Below are 19,904 nucleotides of genomic sequence, written 5' to 3' on the forward strand. Positions count from 1 at the left end.
AGTAATGCATTTAATTAGAGGCATGCTGTAAGAAAGTTCATCTGCGAATCCTTCACATGCTGCAAGGCAAATTAAACTTTAAATATTGGAAACAGAATTATAATGAAAAAGTAATAGTATCAATTTTTTTTCCACAGAGGTTATTGCTAATTCATGTACAACCATAGTAGTCACAAAGTAAAATGAGCTGTTTGATAAATGAGTATTTAAGACATTGAAATTATGCCATGTGAATATTAGCTTACGAATTTTAACACATTCTTGCAAATCCCTTTGTTCACTATTTCAATAGAGAGGTTAGTCAATTTTAAACTGATTTAAGCCCCAGACAAAGAAATTTTATATAAATGCCTTATGTTTGCATGTTGAAATTTGCACTGTGTAATTGCATGGTCTGAATCTTGCCAATTTGGTATAATATCAGACCACTCTAAGTTAGAAATTGCTTCATCCTTGACTTTGGTGAGGGTATATAAAAGGAATTTGCTGTCTCCAGACAGATATTGTAATCATGAAATACACACTGATTATACCATAAACAATAGCTCCAACCACTGTTTTGAAATTCATGCAGCTTTAGTGACATTTAGAAAAGTAGCAGCTGGACTGATGTCCAGACTAGAAATATAAAAGGAAATGTGAAACCTGAGTACAAGACGAACAACATATAAAGAATGAGCAATATAAACAATACAATTAAAATGAAACAGACAGCAATCCATTCCATTTAGCTTCAAGCTCCAAACCAAATTGTGTTTCAGGGAGTTAAATGGTTGACCTGAGAAAACATCTGACAGGATTGATTCTGAAAGTTGCAAATTGCTCAGACATTTGTTCTTGTGAAAATAGGCTTTAGAATACCTGATTATTATGATATTGAGATGTTGGAGCTTAACTTGTAGGTGTTAAAATATATTATCCATCACGCAATAAAGACATAGCTACATTCAGTAGATATCAAAATGTAGCACTTTGCAAATCTTAAAATGTTGCAATTTACGTGTTGTTCTAAATGTCATTGCATTCAACTGCATCCTGCTGCACCAGCAGTCATCATCTTCTACTGCCATATCCGTACCCACAGCAACCTTAAATTCTTCTACTCCCTCACCATGTTTTCGAAAGCCCATCTATAAGATCTCATTGAGTGAGCTTTTAATGACAACTCAGTTCCTGTCACTCCACCCATCCCATTCTCCTGTGCTTTCCCCTTTTCCAATCTATTCCAAGATGGACATCTTTGCATCTGAAATGAAAATTGTTGACGTTCGGCTGAAGTGACAGTGGCTGAAGATTTTTTACCTAATTAATGCTTGCTTTGATACAATTTTCATTTGACCTCTGACAGTGTTTAAAGTGAGGTTTCAGCTTTCTCATCATATGATTTTTTGTAAGGTTAATAGATCAAGGTAAGCTCATGATATTTTCTTTAACATTATACATATTACAAAACATAGAAGTATTATAAACTCTGTAAAAATAGCATGAAAGTTCAAAAGGCCATTGTCAGGTTGGCAGAATTGGGCGGTATTGTGGCAGATGAAATGATAGCAGTGAAAGTTGAGTTATTCATTTTGGCAGGAAGAAGGTAGAAAGACAAAATATAATCAAGGGTACAATTCTAAAGTGGATGTAAGAGTACAAGGTGTGAATGTGAGTAAATCACTGAAGGTGGCAGGATGGGTTCTGAATGTAATGAATAAAGCACACACCATCCTGGACTTAATTAATAGGTGAATGGAATACAAAAGAAGGAAGTTATGTTATGATTTGGAAATGCCGGTGTTGGACTGGGGTGTACAAAGTGTTTTAAAAAATCACACAACACCAGGTTATATTTATTTGGAAGCACTAGTTTTCGGTGCACTGCTCCTTCATCGCAGTGCTCCGGAAGGCACTGCTTCCAAATAAACCTATTGGACTATAACCTGAAGTTGTGCGAAGTTATGTGAAGCTTGCTTCAAATACTGGTCAGATTCAACTGAACTACTGTGTCCGGTTCTGAGTTCCAAAATTTAGGGAAGAGAGGGTCTTGCAGAAAGATTTCAGGTTTTGAGGAAGTTCAGCTATGTTAAGTATTAGGAGAATTTGGGGCTCCCCTCCTTGAAAGAGTTTGAAAAGAAATTTGACCAAGGTTCCAAAATCATGAGGGACCCAAACAGAAAGAGTGAAATTAATCTCTTTGGTGGAAGTATTGAAAGCCAGTTTAAATTTGTGGTCAAACGAGCAATAACGACATGGGGAAAAATGGAAGGACAATTAAGACATTCAAAGAGAATTAGATTATAAAGTGGAAAGAAGGAATTAGCAGGAAATACAAGAAAGAGCATTCAGTGAATTGCTCTTTCATAGAATGAGCATGGACACAGCAGGCTGAATGGTGACCTCTACACTATAAATATTCTATAATTCTATTAGTGGGGGTTCAAGTGATTCCAAAAGATTATTATTGAAATTTTCATATATACATTCCAGTAATAGCTGTCCTCACATCTGATCCTGCTGCCTAACTACCTACCCACCCACACACTTTTGTTGAATGCTTATCCAAATTCCTAGCTGTCTATTCCACCCTCTAAATACATGAGCCATGCTCAATGGTAGCATTCCTATCTAAGTCGGAAGGCCATGGGTTCACGTCCCACTCAAGAAACTTCTCTAAATCCAGATTAATATATCAGCTCATTACTGAGGGAGTGCCATCCTCTTGTGGTAGCATCTTTTGACTGAGATGTTAAACTGAAACTGTTGTGCCCATTTCTATGGACAGAAATGTTCCCATTATATTTTTAAGGTGAGGGGAGAAAGATTTAAAAAAGACATGAGGGGCAACTTTTTCACGCAGAGTAGTTTGTATATACAACGAACTTCCAGAAGAAGTAGTGGACCTGGGTACAGTTACAACATTAACATCCGGATCAGTAGATGAATAAGAAATGTTTGGAAGGATATGGGCCAACAGCAGGCAGGTGGGACTAGTTCAGTTTGGGATTATGTTCGGCATGGGTTGCTTGGACCGAAGGGTCTGTTTCCATGTGAAAGGAACATGCCCAATATTTAAAGGAGGCTTATTTTGTCATTTTCAGTGTTATTCATTGGACTTGGCAGTGTGCAAATCACCAGCTATCTTTTTACGTTATGACAGTGACTACACTTAAAGAATTATCGAATTGGTCATAAAGCATTAATCATAAAACGTGCTATATGAATTTGATTTTGTTAAATTATTTAAATAGGTGGTGCCAATCTCTGAGGGAAGTTTGTCAGATAGGGAGGCAGCTCCTGCTGTGTAATGCGGCTTTTGTTCTCACTGTCTTCTGCTTCTTGAAGACTGTTTGGGGTCCTGAAACTGAAATACAAACAGAAAAAAAGGGACAAGTGTTAGCACTTAGTGACATGAGTAAGCAGAGACAGATGGTTAGTTTCTGAAAGCAGCAGCAACTTGTAATGGTAACCGTGGCTCCATTTGTAGCTCTCTTGCTCCCCCAAGTCAGAGTTGCAAGTTGAAGTCTCATTCCAGATCTTAAACAGAAAAGTCAGCACTGACAATATAGTACAGTACTGAGGGAGTATCGTACTATCATTTGAATTAGGCAATGCATTAGACAATATTTAGCCCTCCAAATAAATAATTAAATCACAATTATGAATGAGTTCCTGTTTGTAGGAGCTGGCTGTGTACAAATTAGCTCATACACTTCCTTCATTACAACAATGAAAACACTTCAAAAGTATTATACTATATTGGCTATAACACAATGTGTGATGAACTGCTGTTTTGCAAGGTACTGCAGAAACATTTTTTATGCCATATGCTAGACATTAAAGGAGTGAAAAATTGTTTAAAACCATTCAAAATGCCATGCTCTTATTAGGCAACATGCCCATGATGCTTGTCATCTGATCTTCAGATGGGCTCGATTTCTGAAAGATGTGTAGTCCCAGGTACTGGCTATTCCTGTCAGGAAGGAGCATGTGAATTGAGTGATTTTTGAGCACCTGTTGGTCAGGGTGAAACAGTGGGCTTGTGAAAGATGGGCACATTGTGAGGAGACAAAGCAAGGACTAACAATGAAAAGTGCAAATGCAGAGTGACTACAGTAAGAGTTTGAGAAGATGTGTGAAATGAAGATGCTGTGGTGATTAATCAGAACTGGAGCAAGAGCTCATTCAAGGCTGAACAGTAAACAATGGAATATACCAGTTAAGAATGTTGTTGCTGGTGAAATTGTTCCATTTCTAGGGAACTTTGTAACTATGTCCTTTGCTGAGCACTTAAAAGAAAACAAAGAACTGCTGAAAATCAGAAACATCAACAAAAATTGCTGGAGAAACTCAGCAGGTCTAGCAGCATCTGTGGAGTGAAACAAAGTTAACATTTCAGGACCAGTAACTGTTCTTCAGAGCTGACCTTTACCTATTCCTTTGTCCAACTCTTGTTCTTTCTTAATAAAAATGGGGAAAAAAAACCTGCAGGTGCTGTAAATCAGAACCAAAAACCGAAATTGCTGGAAAAGCTCTGCAAGTCTGGCAGCGTCTGTGGAGAGAAATCGGAGTTAACGTTTCAAGGTGAGTGACCTTTCCTCAGAACCGGAAACGTTATAGTTGCTGCCAGACTTGCAGAGCTTTTACAGCAATTTCTGAATTTCTTTCTTGTTCCTTCTCTCTCTGGGCTCCATCTCCATCTATCGATTACTTCTCCCACCTACCTATTCCACTTTCACCTTTTCCTAGTGACAATCAGTTCTGAAGAAGGGTCACTGGACTTGAAACATTAACTCTGCTACCTCTCCACAAGTGCTGCCAGACCTGCTGAGTTGCCCCAGCAATTTGTTTTTAATTTCCTTCTCTGATCAATGTCTGTTTGCTCCTCCTGTCCTAAATTACCTTTCTACACGTAGAGGATGGCATATTACCAGTCTGACAGAAGTCATTCGACATGACCCACATACAGATTATTGTACGTGGTTTGTAACAGAGCAAGCTTGAAACCGATTAATAGTGACTTGAATTCCCCCACCTCCTTTCTAATTCAGAAACCAATCATCCTTGAAATGTCCACGAAGAAGAAACAAGCATTTTTTTTTAAAAAATAAACTTTTTTTGTTTTGCAACACGAATAAGCTTCCTCGGTTTTGAGAGGCGCCTATTCGGGTGTTAACTCACTCGACTTCCCAAGCCCCCGGTTAGCCTGGCGCCGGGGAGGGAACTCACTGACAGTGACAGTCGGTCAGGTCAGAGGCTGCTTGGGCGAGTAACCCTGGGGAAAGGGGAAAAACATACATTTCCCCCCAGAGCCTTCTGCCCTAATCAAACTTCCGCAATTCACCCCCGTAAAATAAAAACTCCACTTAAAAACAGGGGCTCACATAATCTCTGACATGGCCCTCTCACTCTGTGCCTCGATTCTGAAGTGGGGCGCTTCCTGGTAAACGGAACGCTGGCTAACCAAAAGAGAACCCTACAGCGAGCAATGTGACATCGAGCGTCAAATGCCACTGCATGGCAAAACGCACTTAAGCATTGCTCACACCTTTATGTAATTATGTTTTTTGTTTAAAAAAAAGACAGTCAATATCCACTGACGAGATGTGCGCCCGTTCAATGCCGCCCTCTCCCCTGCATGCAGTTTGTCCCTCTCACACAACCACTCTCGGTGTTTGTCCCTGCTATTGTGCACTCGTATTTCAAAGCGCCTTATTTCTCTCTCTCTACACCCCCCCCCCCCCCCCCGTACAGCGTGTCAATGTATCTTTTTATGTTTCTGGTTGGATGGTGAGATTCAAATCATTACGACAGCTGCAGTTTGCAGTGTCTCGCCTTCGCTGCACAGTAATTCTCCTTGGGTTACAGTGCCACCTCGCTAGAACCTGCTGCATCTGCTCCTGCTCTCGCTACCGCAGGCAAAGCAAGCAACTCGCCTCCAGCACTTGTCAACAGTGTGCACGGGGTTAACCCTACCTGACCTGAAAAGGAGTTAACAACAAAATATAAACTGCATTGTATTGTTAGCTGGGTCGCACTTGATGGGTTCCCAGAGCGCGCACACAAAAAAAAACAAACGCACCCAGAATAAGGGGGCGAATTCATGTGCCGTTCGCCTTTTACTTTTGGGGGGGTGAAGAGGGGATATTTTCCAGTCACCGGGATCTTAAGCCGAGGCTTTGTGAGTTCGGAGTCAAGCCGTTAGTTTTTTTTTTAATAAGTTGCAGCAAATCGTGCGATCAATGATACAATAACCACGCGAACCGACTCGGTAGCTCCCAGGAATGGGTCTCTCCCCTTTGCTGGCAAGGATTTTAAATATTCGAATCGTTTTGCTTTCAGATCCAGCGTAGGCAATAATAAAAATTCTCCCCGTTCACCACCCCCCCCCCCCAGCGCCTGCAGAATGGTCACTCTAGCATTGGAACATCTGAAAACACTGTCTCCACCCGCAGGGTTCCGGACGAAGAAAAAGGCCGGCGGAGGTGGACGACTTATTTATCTTTCTGCTGGTTTAAAAGTGCGAGTCCTTTTCCGGGCCACGGACAGTACAGCAAATGTTAGCTGGCCAAGTCCAATTTATTATTTTGAAACAAAAAAGAGACAGCGAAACGGTTAGTTGGACCACAAAACTGATTGTTTCTGCAAAAGCTTGTGAGTAACTACTATTAGAATCCCTCACAGCGACCCCCCCCCCCCCCACAAACTCTCTGTCGAATGATAATCAGCGACTGATCAATTGTATAATTCTGAGTTAACTTCTTTTCTGCCCCCCACCCCCAACAGTTTAATACTTTAATTTGCTGCCAGCTGAGATTTTATGTGACTGTTGTGAAAGCTTATCAAGTTTGTTTTTTTTTTGGGAATTTTTTTTTTCTTTAAATTGAACAGTAAAACTCGATTTTTTAAACAGTTCCCATCAGCCATTTGAATGGTGTCGAGCCCACTACATTTCCGAGGCGTCTGAAGGTCAGGGAGAGAAAAAAAAACCCACAGGGCAAATGGGGAGGGGGGCTTTCACCCTTACCTCTTGGCCGATGAAATTTGGGTGTGGAGAGGGGAGGGGAGTGCAGATGAAATGAAAATACCAGCCACGGTGGCTGCTTTATCGGCAGTTGGTCCAAGGAAGGAGTGGGCAGAGACGTGTTGGGGGGGGGCGCTCCTGCATTTCACCTCCTGCCCAGGACAGAATTGGAGAGAGAGAGAGAGATGGGAGGGTCTGAGAGAGAGAGATCGCTGTCAGCTGAATTCATTACTGTAAACATCTCCCAGGGGTTTTAAGAGTGAAAGGGAAGACTTACATTAGCGATAAACAGTCTGATCAGCCGCATCATTACTGGCGTATGACTGCGTGCAGCAGGAATTCAGTCTGGAGCGCAAGAAAGAGTGATAAAGTGGCTGTTTTTTTTCTCTCTCTCTCTACTTCCTTTCTTTACCTAACGTATAAATCCTCCCGTCTCTAGAAGAGAACCCACCGGCAGAGGCGACACTTGAGGGGCTCTGGGTGCTTTTTCAGGCAGCGGAGAAGGAAAGAGCCAGAGCATGGTCACACTGCTGAAGCAAAACCCGCCGCCGCTGGACTGAGCAGAGAACGCCGTTTCAGTGATGACAGAAACCGAGAGCAGGACAAGTCAGCCCCCAGCAACTACTGGGACTGCTCTCCCCAGATTGTCCGTCAAACCAGGGAAATCGTGAAGGAGAGAGAAAAGCAGAGGATGAGCGAGTCGCCGAATCGGACAGCAACGTAAAGGTAGTTGTAATCTCTCTTTTTTAAATGATCGTTTGAATTTTATACATTATTACAATTTAAAAAAAAATTCTGGTGCTTACATCCATCACTTAATATTAACTACCCATCTCCGCTGCTTAAATTTTAGTCAATCAGGGAGTATTTTTGTTCCCCATTCTCTCTTCTGAATTGGCTTTTTAATAGTCTTGTTTTATTAACTGGCATGGAGTAAGCTGAAGGCTGTTATACTGACAGCCTATAGATTTTTCCAGCAGAGGCAGCTCTAGGTTGAAAAATACAGTTCTGAGAGTACGTGAATCCAAATGAACTATTCATTTATTTCTTGTGTGTGTGTTTTTTTTTATCTAATGGAATAGGATTCTAGATGTACAAGGCAAGCTGAGATGACACCCTTTTCTGACTTGGAGCAGCAGTGTGTGATGAAGAGACTCCAGATTTAATAAACCCACCGAAAGCTGCTGGGCTCTGTCTTTGCATTTATATGTGCGCTTTCAAATTGCCAATCTCCAGTGAAAGCAGAATGTGATGTGCTTTAGTTCTCACCACCAAGTGTCCTGGTTTAGATGGAAGAATTTGCAGGTCTCGGCTGTAGTTTACAAATTGCTGCTTCCACTATTAAGTCATAAAACAAAAACGCACACAAGGATTATTCTCACCAAGCACATGTACTGTTTCTGCTCCCAAGTGTTTGGATGAAGCAAATACTGGCTTTACATTCACAGGAGCTGCCTCTGGCATTGTGGATTTTTTAACCGCCTGCTGTTTTACAATTAGAATTCCTTAATTGTTAAGAGTGATGGGAATGTCACAGACCAGAGTCTGTTTCGTGGACTGGATTACTTTATTGCAGTTATGGATTATATTTCTTTTGGGACTGTGCACACAAATAACTGAGGCGGATTTTTGTCCTTTGGAGTGTCGTTGCGATAAGAAATTTGTTTACTGTAATGACCGTGGCTTGACATCAGTGCCTGCTGGGATACCAGAGGGTGCCGCTATTCTCTACCTCCAAAACAACGTCATCAACAATGCTGGATTTCCTCTTGACTTGCGAAACGTGCAGTCTGTTCAAACGGTATACTTGTACGGCAATGAGCTGGATGAGTTCCCTGTAAACCTACCAAAAAACATGAAGGAGCTCCACTTGCAGGAGAATAATATCCAGACTGTCTCCAGGGAAGCTATTGGCCAGTTGCAGAAACTCGAAAAGCTACATCTGGATGACAACTCCATCTCAACAGTTGGCATTGAGGATGGCGCTTTTCGAGAAGCCACCAACCTCAAGTTGCTGTTCTTGTCCAGGAACCACCTGAGCAGTGTGCCAATTGGGCTCCCCTTAGGATTGGAAGAGCTCCGGCTGGACGAGAACCGGATCTCCATGGTGCCGGAGCTGGCCTTTCAGAATCTGACCCATCTTCAGCGCCTAGTCTTAGACGGGAACCTCCTGACTGACGGTGGGATTGCTGAGGGAGCCCTGGAGCAGCTGGTCAAGTTAACTGAACTCTCACTGGTGAGGAATTCTCTCACTGTGCCCCCACCAAACCTTCCGGGTGGTCACTTGGTGAAACTGAATTTGCAGGAGAACCAAATCAATCAAATTCCGGTCACTGCCTTCCCACAACTGAAACGGCTTGAGAAACTGGATCTCTCCAACAACCAGCTGCGAATGCTGGTGAGAGGAGTTTTTGATGGCATGACCAGTTTGAAACAGATTCTTTTGAGGAATAATCCCTGGTATTGCGACTGCAACATAAAATGGGTGACCAAATGGCTGCAGTCACTTTCGTTTTCTATAAATGTGCGTGGGCTAATGTGTCAGGGTCCAGAAAAGGTCAGAGGAATGGCTATAAGAGATCTGAATATCAACCTGGTATCCTGCCCGACTATCACACCCGCTCCCCACGCCACACCCATCCCTCCTGCCCCCTTGCCATCTGCTGTGGTGACTGTCATTCCCATGACCTACACTGATGCCAACATTTCCATTCTTCCCTTTTCACCGGGGTCAACCGCTCTCGTGCCTCCCGGAGACAAAGAATTCACAGACCCTTTGCCTGTTGGACAATTGCAACTAACTGTCCAGTTCGTGAATGACACATGCATTCAAATCAGTTGGCTGGCCATCTTCACAGTGACCAAATACAGAATCACCTGGGTGAAACTGGGCCACAGTTTAGTCGGTGGCATTGTGCACGAAAGGATAGTCAGTGGAAATACGGAGCAACTAAGCTTGCTAAATCTGGAGCCGAAATCGACCTACAGGATTTGCATGGTCCTGCTGGACGCCTCAAATAATTTGCAACCGGAGGATGACACGGTTTGTTTGGAAGCCACCACAAAGTCGTCATCTTTTAACACGAACATGGCCTCCAGTCCTGAGCAGGCGGCCCAGCAGGACCTGAGCTCCCCTTTACTGTTGGCAGGCCTCATTGGGGGAGCTGTGATCATCGTGCTGGTAGCCCTGCTCAGTGTCTTCTGCTGGCACATGCACAAAAAGGGCAAATACGATTCGCACTCATGGAAGTACAATAGAGGGAGGAGGAAAGATGACTACTGTGAGGCTGGCACAAAAAAGGACAACACAATCCTTGAAATGACTGAGACCAGTTTTCACATAGTCTCATTAAACAATGAACAAATGCTCAAAGAGGATTTTAGACTGCAGTCAATATACCCTCCAAATGGAGCAATTAACTTTACAGACTGCCACACCAGAAGCAACAGCAGATACTGTACTGGTGGTGCACCAGATTTGGAGCAATGTCATACATGACCGTGCATAATAAAGACCCTGCAGTTATAGGACTTTCTAGAATATATTTGTGAAATATTGTCCAGACGGATTGTGTCTGCCTACTGTGTAATTTATACAGTGTAAAAAAATTGCTATCTTTTTTATTATAAAAAAAATAAGTAGCAACAATTTTGTAATGCAGTCAAGTGATTTAAAAAAAGAGATTAAGTAAGCTGTATAGTTGTTGCTGTACAATCAAGGCCTATGTTCATAAATGATTTTTAAAAAAAATATGGCGGCATTTAATGATGTAGTTTCACAGTTGGGGTTTAAAACATCTTCTGAACAGTTACACTGGCACCTAATTTAAAAACTAACACATTCTGACAGTCGGTCTGATCTGCCCAGGCCATCCCTCCACCATGTTTCTCACTTTTCTGTCTTAATACTATTTGTCCCTCATTGTAGCATTGACTCCCCTTTCATCGGTACTTTGTCCCTCAGTATGGCCAGATTGATTTGTGAGCCTAAACTTGACTGCAAGCTAGCAGTTTCGGAGGATAATCCACTCAAACCCAAAATCCATCTACCTTCCAGCCAGGAGAGCATTGCATTGCAGTCAGGAGTGGAATCTATCGATGATTTTCTGTTCTCTTATCCCCATCACCCAACCCAATCAGTAGCCATTTGTGACCAGTTTTAGCACCTTATTAATTAGCCGTGACCAACTAACTCAGCTCAGATAGAAGTTGGTCTTCAGGACTGAAAACCACACCACACATCTAATGACCTATTTCAGAAGATAAGCCTGATACTTCAATTGGGTGTTCGCTATTTTCAGTATAACAGATGAACAGTCTAATTTGATTGGTTTTTCATAGAGTCTTCTCAACACTCCAGTTAAGCTCTGATCTTTCTTTTTATTCAGTGCCGTGATTAGGATTCCTCCAACAATTAGGTCAATTAAATTTATTCAATTCAAAATCTATGATAGTCAATATTTAATACATTTGAAAAGTATGATAGTTTCATAATAATGAGGTCAGAATAGATGTAGAATTTGTTGCAGTGTCATCTTATAGTTATAGCACATTTGTTGAAGGATATTCTCAAACAACAAAAAACTAAGTAATTCAAAAGATGCATATTTATTATTGTTGACTTGTCAAAATTTATTTGCTTTTGAGACAAAAAGTTTTCAGAGACATTTTAGTTAATAGGATTATGGCCCAGCGCTACCAAGTCATGGTAACTGAAGCATTAGGAGGGCAACTCACTCACCAATTCAGTACATATGAAGCTAATCATCCAGGAAGAATAAGTGTGTCATAACATCTCATGAATTGATCAGCATTACATTAGAGTTCTCACAGGTAATATGAAGCATCTACATCTCCATTCAAAAATGAGGTGTCATAGATTCAAGCTCAGTGGCAGAAGGATTAGAGTGGATGTGAGGAAAAGATTTTATACAGATGGTGGGAAATATTTGCTGCCCGAGTTGGTGGTGGAGGCAGAGATCCTAAACTCTTTTGAAAAGTAACTGCATCTGTACATTAAATGCTGTAAGTTGCAAGGCTACGAGCTGTATGCAGGAAGATGGGACTGAAAAAAGGCAGCAGGGTTTCCTTGGGTCGACAGAGGCAAGGTGGGCCACATGGACCCCGTCTGTGCTGTATCATTTCAATGGTTCTGAATGAAAGCCATTTGTTACATTTTGTACTCATTGTACAGATGAATGGGCTACAACTGGGGCATCCAATTATTTTTTAGTAATCAGGTGTCCAATTAATTGTTGGAACAGTTGTTTAACTCTTTATTTATATTATGGTTTAAAAAACATGGTGTCATTTCTTAGTTTAGTGTGCAGATGCCATCTTTAACAGAAGTGCATTGCTGTCGTACCAAACAAATTTTACCCATTCAGATTGGCCACTTTGCAACTAAAAACTTTCCTATTCAATACTCGGGGTGTTTATTTCTTCCTTCCATCTCTGTCTGTCTCCCTGTGCCTTCCATGCCCCAAGAAATATGACTTATTTCCTAAGTCCCCTGTCTCCTGCCAGCTCGGCTGAGTTGGCAGCCTGAAGAGAGGGTATAAACTCCACCATCAGGAGTGGAGGTCAGGAACTCGCCATGCATAAGCACAAACTCAATCATGTACCATTCCGTGGTGTCACGACCAGACCTCCAACACTTGGGGCTCTGTGCCACAATATCTTGTTTAGTTGACGAAAAGGACAGCTTGTTAGCTGAAGAACTGTGACTTCATTTTAATATTAAGAGCACTGCATCAACAGTATTCTATACAATGTCTGAATGATAACAGTATTTTGCCCAATTTCTGTCAGTGTTGGTAGGTAAATTATCTTGGGTATATTGATAATGAAAGCTTAGGAGTTAGAAATTCACTTAAATTTCTGATGATTATACATTTAATTAATTTAATTTGATTAATTCACATAACGCTGACCCCACTACGATGTTCATTCTTTGCATCTTCCACTTAGAAACAGACAGTTCTGAAACTGAGCCAGTTTTGAGAATAAGCAATACTGGTAAACAGACATCACACCATGGTGAACGGAATAGTAACAGAAATCCAGAATCCTTTTTTATTAAGAAAATGCCGAGAGGAAGAATGCTTAAAAATGTATTAAAATCAATTACTACTTTTGTAATACAGATGTCAGAACATGTTTGTGCAAATTACTGTGTCAAAATATTTTGGTTTAACCTTTTTTATGTTCCAAATTTTCCATAGTGCAAGGAACCAAAGTTCATTAGCTTGCACCCTTTTGGTGTATCATGTATGTGCCTTGAATTTAAATCATAATGTTCAGTCCTTGAAATCTCCTCATTCCTCCACCCTATTATTTTGCAGAGAATGTATGAGTACATGAAAGAAACAAAGCTTTTGTGAAAAAAATAAACAGCTATAAAAGTTGAATATTCAAAAATAAAGTCATGTGAATCATCTTAATTTCAGGTAAAGATAACTCTGTGACTTTTATGTTTGTGCAGTCTTGGAAATCTTCTCTTTGGTTCTGAGTTGTTACAGAAGCAACAAGTATCCCTTTTGTGACATAATGACCACTTTTTACCATTTTAAAGTCTTCTAGAAAATAGACTAAAATGATTGATTTTTTTTTTAAATGAGAACAAATAGATTTTGTAGTAATTTGAAGAAAAATAGTGACCAAGCAATTTGTGGAACAGCATATGATGACCCATGATGTGATTACAAATTCCCCTTTTAAAATACAAAATAATGTGATCATTTATTAAATTGGTTAGTGATACCTTATACAGTGCAACACATTCCTTTAGATCCAACATGCCAAGGATCTGTTGCCACTATTGACAGTTGGTTAACCCTTATTTTTTAATGGATCATTGCACTGCAAGCTTTTTTTAAACAGCTGCTTCAGAGCCAATGTTGTAATAAAAAAATCCTTTGAAAATATTTTTTCTACTGCAAAATAGATTAAAAGGACACTTTTTTAGCTGGGTGGAAAAGACCCATTTCTGAACCTTATGGAGTTGAAGGGATCAAGGTCACTTATGCTCAGCTTTACTGTTTAGCCTTATCTAGAGCAGAAAATCTCATGTTGAGAATTCGACAGTACATTTTATGTTTTGTGTATATTTTTGTCTTGTCAAGGTGGGAGAAAGAAATCTTACGCTTTATATATAAAATGGCTACTTGATGTAACTTATAATAATGCACAAATATACTTGTTATACTGACAGGTTGCAGAATCCAGAGATACTCTGTACCTCACTTGCATATTCCTTACTTTCGACAAATTCTCTGTATTTCTAAAAGATTGTTTGAAGGATGTCCATAACCAAAATACAAAATAAAGTATGGTCACAACATATGCAGTGCTGGCATTAGAACAGCTTTATGTTATTTGGAATAAATAAAAGACACAGAATGGGTCAGGCTTGTGAATTTTTGCTTGCATCCTAATCTAACAATTCGAATGCCTCCACAAATTTTATGCAGTTGAGGCAGCAAGTCTTACTTTGTTGTAGCTGTAATGATTCACAGGGATGGAGAATGCTGCAATGCTAAAGGACATTTTCCCTATAAAAGAGATGCAGTGTAAGTCAGGACTGATAAAGGGTTTTAGTTTGGGCCTTTTAACTATCAAAGGAAAGCCCCTAATATTTGAGTATTATCCAAAGGCAGAGGATTGAGTTATTACTTGTGCTCATCTATAGACTTGTACATTTTTATATTCTGGCCCCCAAAATCTATCATGAATACAGTGGTTTAATTGCTGCCCTGCTGAGCTGGGACTGCCAAGAGAGAATGCCTGTTCATTCCCATTACTGGAAGCAGGGAAGAGTGATAAGACTTACTCAACACCACCTTCAACACCGTTCCCACCATCCAAGCTTACTTTAGAAGGACAGGCATTAACCAAATTTTCTTCTCCAGTGTAAGGTTCCCCTTCATTCCCCTAGAAAGACAAACTTGTAACTTTTGGAAGGCAACAAAGGGCGGGAAAAGACTGCACCCTTTCAACGCTGAAATGAATCATACCTTCCTGGAATGTTCACCTGGAAATCCCAAATATTTTGTTTTTGACCACAACAGCTACCTTTTTTGTTTCAACCACTATTGAAATATGATACAATATGAAAGAGGATATCACTGAAAAATTGCATAACAATGTAAAATAATATTGAACTTCACAGAGTGTTGGGTTCTATTGAATGGGATATTATAAAGGGATTCAGATTCCTCCATAAAACCAATAAAATCACTTAAGACACGTTAAAGCTCAGACTGGATCATCCTTAATAATACAGAACACAACGGATTTTTTGTTACCATTTCTCCCAAGAACTTCTCAGTGCACTGAAAATTGTGAAAGTAGAGACATGAATACATTTATAAATTCTAATTTAAGAACTTTTATTTTCTCTTATTTATATCTCAAAGGGAACGCACACTTTCTTGTTTTTTTACTATATTCGTCTCAGGTTTAATTACCACATGCAAATCACCACTGGTATTTAACAGAATTGTTTTTAACTGATATTCTTAAATATTAGCCCCATTCATTTCAGGATGCTTGGAGGTCCAGGGCACAGAGAAAGGTCCTTCAGCCCATCAAGCCTGTGCTAGTCAAAAACAAGTACCTGATTATTCTAATTTCACTTCTAGCTCTTGGCCCATAGCCTTGTGTGCCTTGGCATTGCAAGTGTACTTCTAAATACATTTTAAATGTATGAGGGTTTCTGCCTCCACCACTCCCACAGCAGTCCCAGATTCCTGCTACCATCTGGGTGTAAAATATTCCTCACACCCCCTCGAAACCTCCTGGCCCTTACCTTAAATCTAAAGTAAGGTCACTGAAATAGTTCCATCCTGTCTATATATGCCCCACCATGGTTTTATACACCTTAAATCATATCCCGCCTCAGTCTCCTCTATTCCAAAGAAAACAACCACATTCTACCCAATCTGTCTTCATAACTGAACCTTGTAGCCCAGGTAATATCCTGACAAATCTCCTCTGTTCCCTCTCCAGTGCAATGCCATGACCCCTAAATTATGAATTCCAGAACTGCACAAAATATTCTTGCTGTGGTTTAACCAATATTTTTATTCAGTTCTGCCATAATCTCCCCACTTTTAAACTATATGACTTGGCTAATAAAGGCAAGTATCCATAAGCCTTCTTAACCACTTTATCTTCTTGTTCTACTATCTTCAGATTGCTGAACATGCCTTGTGATCCTCGGTGCTCCCCATTCATCAAGTATTCTCTTGCATTGTTTGTCCTGCCCAAGTACATTACCTCACATTTACCCATTTAACACTGATCAACCCATCTGACTCTCCCATCTTCTTGATCTAAGGTTGGCCTCCCCATTGTTATCACCCTGCCAATTTCTTTATTTGCTACAAACTTACTGAGCAACCCTCTGAGCTTCAAGTGTGGATCATTTATAAGTACTGAAACATGCAAGGGCCCCAACACTTATCCTTACCCAGATTGATTTTCACAACTGGTGATTGTTCCCTACTGGTCACTCTTCATGTTGAAAGCTTTAACAGTATGTCCTGGCAGAATACATTCCCAAAGTCATTCCCATCCTGGTCCACATCACATTCTCACAGTTTCAATACAGGATAGTAGCCAACAATTAAACATGGGAAGTCTCCAGTGTTTGAAACCATCTGTCCCTGAACAAGTGGCACTGATATCAATAGTAGAATCTCCACTGTAAGACAATGGTAGCCCTTCCTCCACACTGTAGAATACATTCACCTGTGAGTTATGTTGTGGAAGTAGAGAAGTTGATATGAATGCATCAAATCCTGTTGCAGTCTATCTCTTTCCATTTCTACAACACTTTTCATGATAGCAGGATCTCCTGGAGCATGTTATAGCCAAACCGAAAGCCAATTTGTGCACAAAAATACCACATTACCAAAAAAGATCATGGCTGAGTGATTTGTTTTAAGGAAGCCCTATGACTCAGTGATAGCATCCCCAGTTCTGTGCCAGAAGCTGCAATTTCAATTCCTACACTAAGATATTTGGCCATGGAGGGTTTGTTTGTAATGTGGTCAAACAGATTGATTATCAGCCTGTAAATACACATCCTAATGGCTGGCTGAGTAAGAGTGGGAGAGTTTCCTGGACACACAGCTATCTTGCAATCACAAAAAACTGCCAAGCTTTGCCCATCAGTATGGATCAATCCAATAGAAGCCCATGGCTCAAACCTCAGAAGCAAGTTTGGGAGAAATGATGGACAGGGAATTGCTTGTAGATTTATTGGTTGAGGCCAGCAAGGACAGCATCCTGTTCTTCTTTAAAAATGATCTTTTTATGTTCATCTGTATGAGCAGATGAGGATGAAGCTTGCTTTTAAAATCTCAGCCAGCAAGTGTCCGAGAGCAGAATTTCCTCAAGAATCCATTATGAGTGTCAGTTTAGGTTTTTGTGTTCAAGTTACATGAACTTACAAGTTTCTGACTCAGAGGCAAGAGTGCTGCCAAATAAGACAAGGTTGTTATTATAAAAATGCTTCACCTCCACTCCCTACTTCTCTGTGCAACACTGCTCCTTTTGAACTTTAACTTCAATTTCATTGATGACTTACTGAATTATGTGCACATTCCTGTTATGAAAAGGTATTTGTAGGGTTAACATTAAAAGATAATTTTTGCTGATTGGCAAACTGCCAGTAAGGATATGGGGACCAAGAATTGTTATTACAAAGAGAAAGCTTGAAAAGATTCTTGTACAAAGGCTTGTTACAACAGAGCCAAGGACATCACTTCAAATCAAAGTTGATTACGAGTCAAAAAGGCTGTAAACTTGTAGAGTGAAAGAGCAGAGAAATGGGATGCAAATAGATGTAAAAAATCATGGAATTATTGCAGTATAAAATGAGGCCATTTGTCCCATCATACCTACCTAGTTCAATTACCAAGCACCAATCTCCTTCCTCTTCCCCATATCTCTGCGCATCATTTTTGTCCCATCATCACCCAATTCCCTTTTGAATACTTTAATTGAACCTACCTCTGCACATTTCCAGGCAGTGTGTTTCATATCCTGACTGTTCGCTGTGTGGAAAAAAGCTTTTTTCTCACATTACTCTTGCTTTGTTTGCACATCATCTTAAATCTATACCCTCTCATTCTTTTCTTTGCAAGCCGGAACAGCTTTCTGCTTATCTATTCTGTCCAGCCTAGTCATGATCTAGAAATATCAATCAAATCTCCTCTCAGCTGCTTTCTCACCAATGAGGTTTTTTTCAGTCTATCCTCATAACTGATAAAAGGAATTTACATTTGCATGACAATGCAAAGCTCATCACAGTCAATGAGATACTTTCAAAGTGAAGTCCCTGTTGAAAATTAGCCAAACATGACCACCAAATTTGGATATATCAAGCCCCCATAAAGAACAACTAGATAAATGATCAATGTTTGAGTTAGAGTTATGGGGAAAAAAAACACTGGCCAGGTTACTGGTGACATGCATCTGCTCTTTGTATTAACTTTTGCATTCATCTAAGACATGAGATAGGTGCCCAGTTGAATGTTCCTTTAGACAGTCTCTCAGCACTGTATTTAAGTTTCATTCGAGGATAAAACCTGGTATTTATAGCTTAATACGGTCACCACCAGGATGTGTGGGTTTGGGGGGAGAGTGATCTTCAGAAAGCCCACCCACAATCCTGACAGTTTTCCTCCAGCTAACTATAAGGTCACCCTTCAGCCTCCAATGTTCCAGGGGAAATAGCCCCTGGCAACATCCTTGTAAATCTTTTCTGAATCCTTTCAAGTTTCACAACAACCTTCTTATAGCGGGGAGACCAGAATTGCACACAGTATTCCAAAAGTGGCCTAACTAATGTCCTGAGCCTCATTCCTGATGATGGATTTATGCCTGAAATGGCCATTCTCCTGCTCCTTGGATGCTGCTGACCTGCTGTGCTTTCCCAGCACTACACTCTCAACAATGTCCTGTACAGTCGCAACATGACATCTCAGCTCCTATACTCAATGCACTGACCAATAAAGCAAATGTACTATCCATCTTCTTCACTATCCTGTCTACCTGTCACTCCACCTTCAAGAAACTATGAGCCTGCACTCCAAGGTCTCTTTGTTCAGCGACACTCCCCAGTACTCTACGATTAAGTGTATAAGTCCTGCAACACCTTACCTATTGTATGTAAGTTAGGGTTAATTTTGAAGACCTTTCATATCTTCTTTCAGATTGAAGAAATTAATGGACTTTAACCAAACTTCTTTGAACGCATTAATTTTTGATTAAATCCAATTATATTCTTATTCATTCAGATGCTGTGGGCAATTTTGGATGGATCAGCATTTGTTGCTCATATCTAGTTACCCTTGAGCTGTCTTCTGGAATTGCTGAAATTCAGTTGGTGTAGATGCACTCGCAACATTGTCAGGAAGAAATTAAATGTTAACTTGGCTTTCTTCCCAGGGGTGCTGCTAGATCTTCTTTGTTTCAGACCTCCAGCTGCCTTAGTCTGTTGTTTTAGTCCCAGGATTTGGCTCCATATTGTCATAGGTGCCAGAGATATGGCAACCAGAAGCTGAAATGTCCATCACAATCCTTTTAGTAACTCCTGGCACTGCCTGCACGACACACACTGATCGAAAGAAACCTGAATGGGTGAGCAGTGCATCTACCAGATAAAAACAAGGTAAAAACAATGACTGCAGATGCTGGAAACCAGATTCTGGATTAGTGGTGCTGGAAGAGCATAGCAGTTCAGGCAGCATCCAAGGAGCAGCGAAATCGACGTTTCGGGCAAAAGACCTTCATCAGGAATAAAGGCAGAGAGCCTGAAGCGTGGAGAGATAAGCTAAAGAAGGGTGGGGGTGAGGAGAAAGTAGCATAGAGTACAATAGGTGAG

General features: G+C 40.6%; 1 protein-coding gene across 2 annotated transcripts in view; it reads left to right on the top strand.

Moving 5' to 3' along the window:
* Positions 1 to 14,408, top strand: part of si:dkey-87k14.1 (leucine-rich repeat transmembrane protein FLRT2) — a 57,923-nt gene extending 43,515 nt beyond the window's left edge. For both annotated transcript variants that reach the window (XM_043697158.1, XM_043697159.1), the window contains exons 2-3: positions 7,449 to 7,735; positions 8,092 to 14,408. In XM_043697158.1, coding sequence (XP_043553093.1) covers positions 8,532 to 10,508 — 1,977 coding nt within the window. In that variant the 5' untranslated portion in view covers positions 7,449 to 7,735; positions 8,092 to 8,531 and the 3' untranslated portion in view covers positions 10,509 to 14,408. The remainder of the gene's footprint in view (positions 1 to 7,448; positions 7,736 to 8,091) is intronic.
* The last annotated feature ends 5,496 nt before the right edge of the window (positions 14,409 to 19,904 follow it).

The sequence above is a fragment of the Chiloscyllium plagiosum genome, chromosome 10 (assembly GCF_004010195.1).
Source record: "Chiloscyllium plagiosum isolate BGI_BamShark_2017 chromosome 10, ASM401019v2, whole genome shotgun sequence".
NCBI lineage: Eukaryota > Metazoa > Chordata > Chondrichthyes > Orectolobiformes > Hemiscylliidae > Chiloscyllium > Chiloscyllium plagiosum.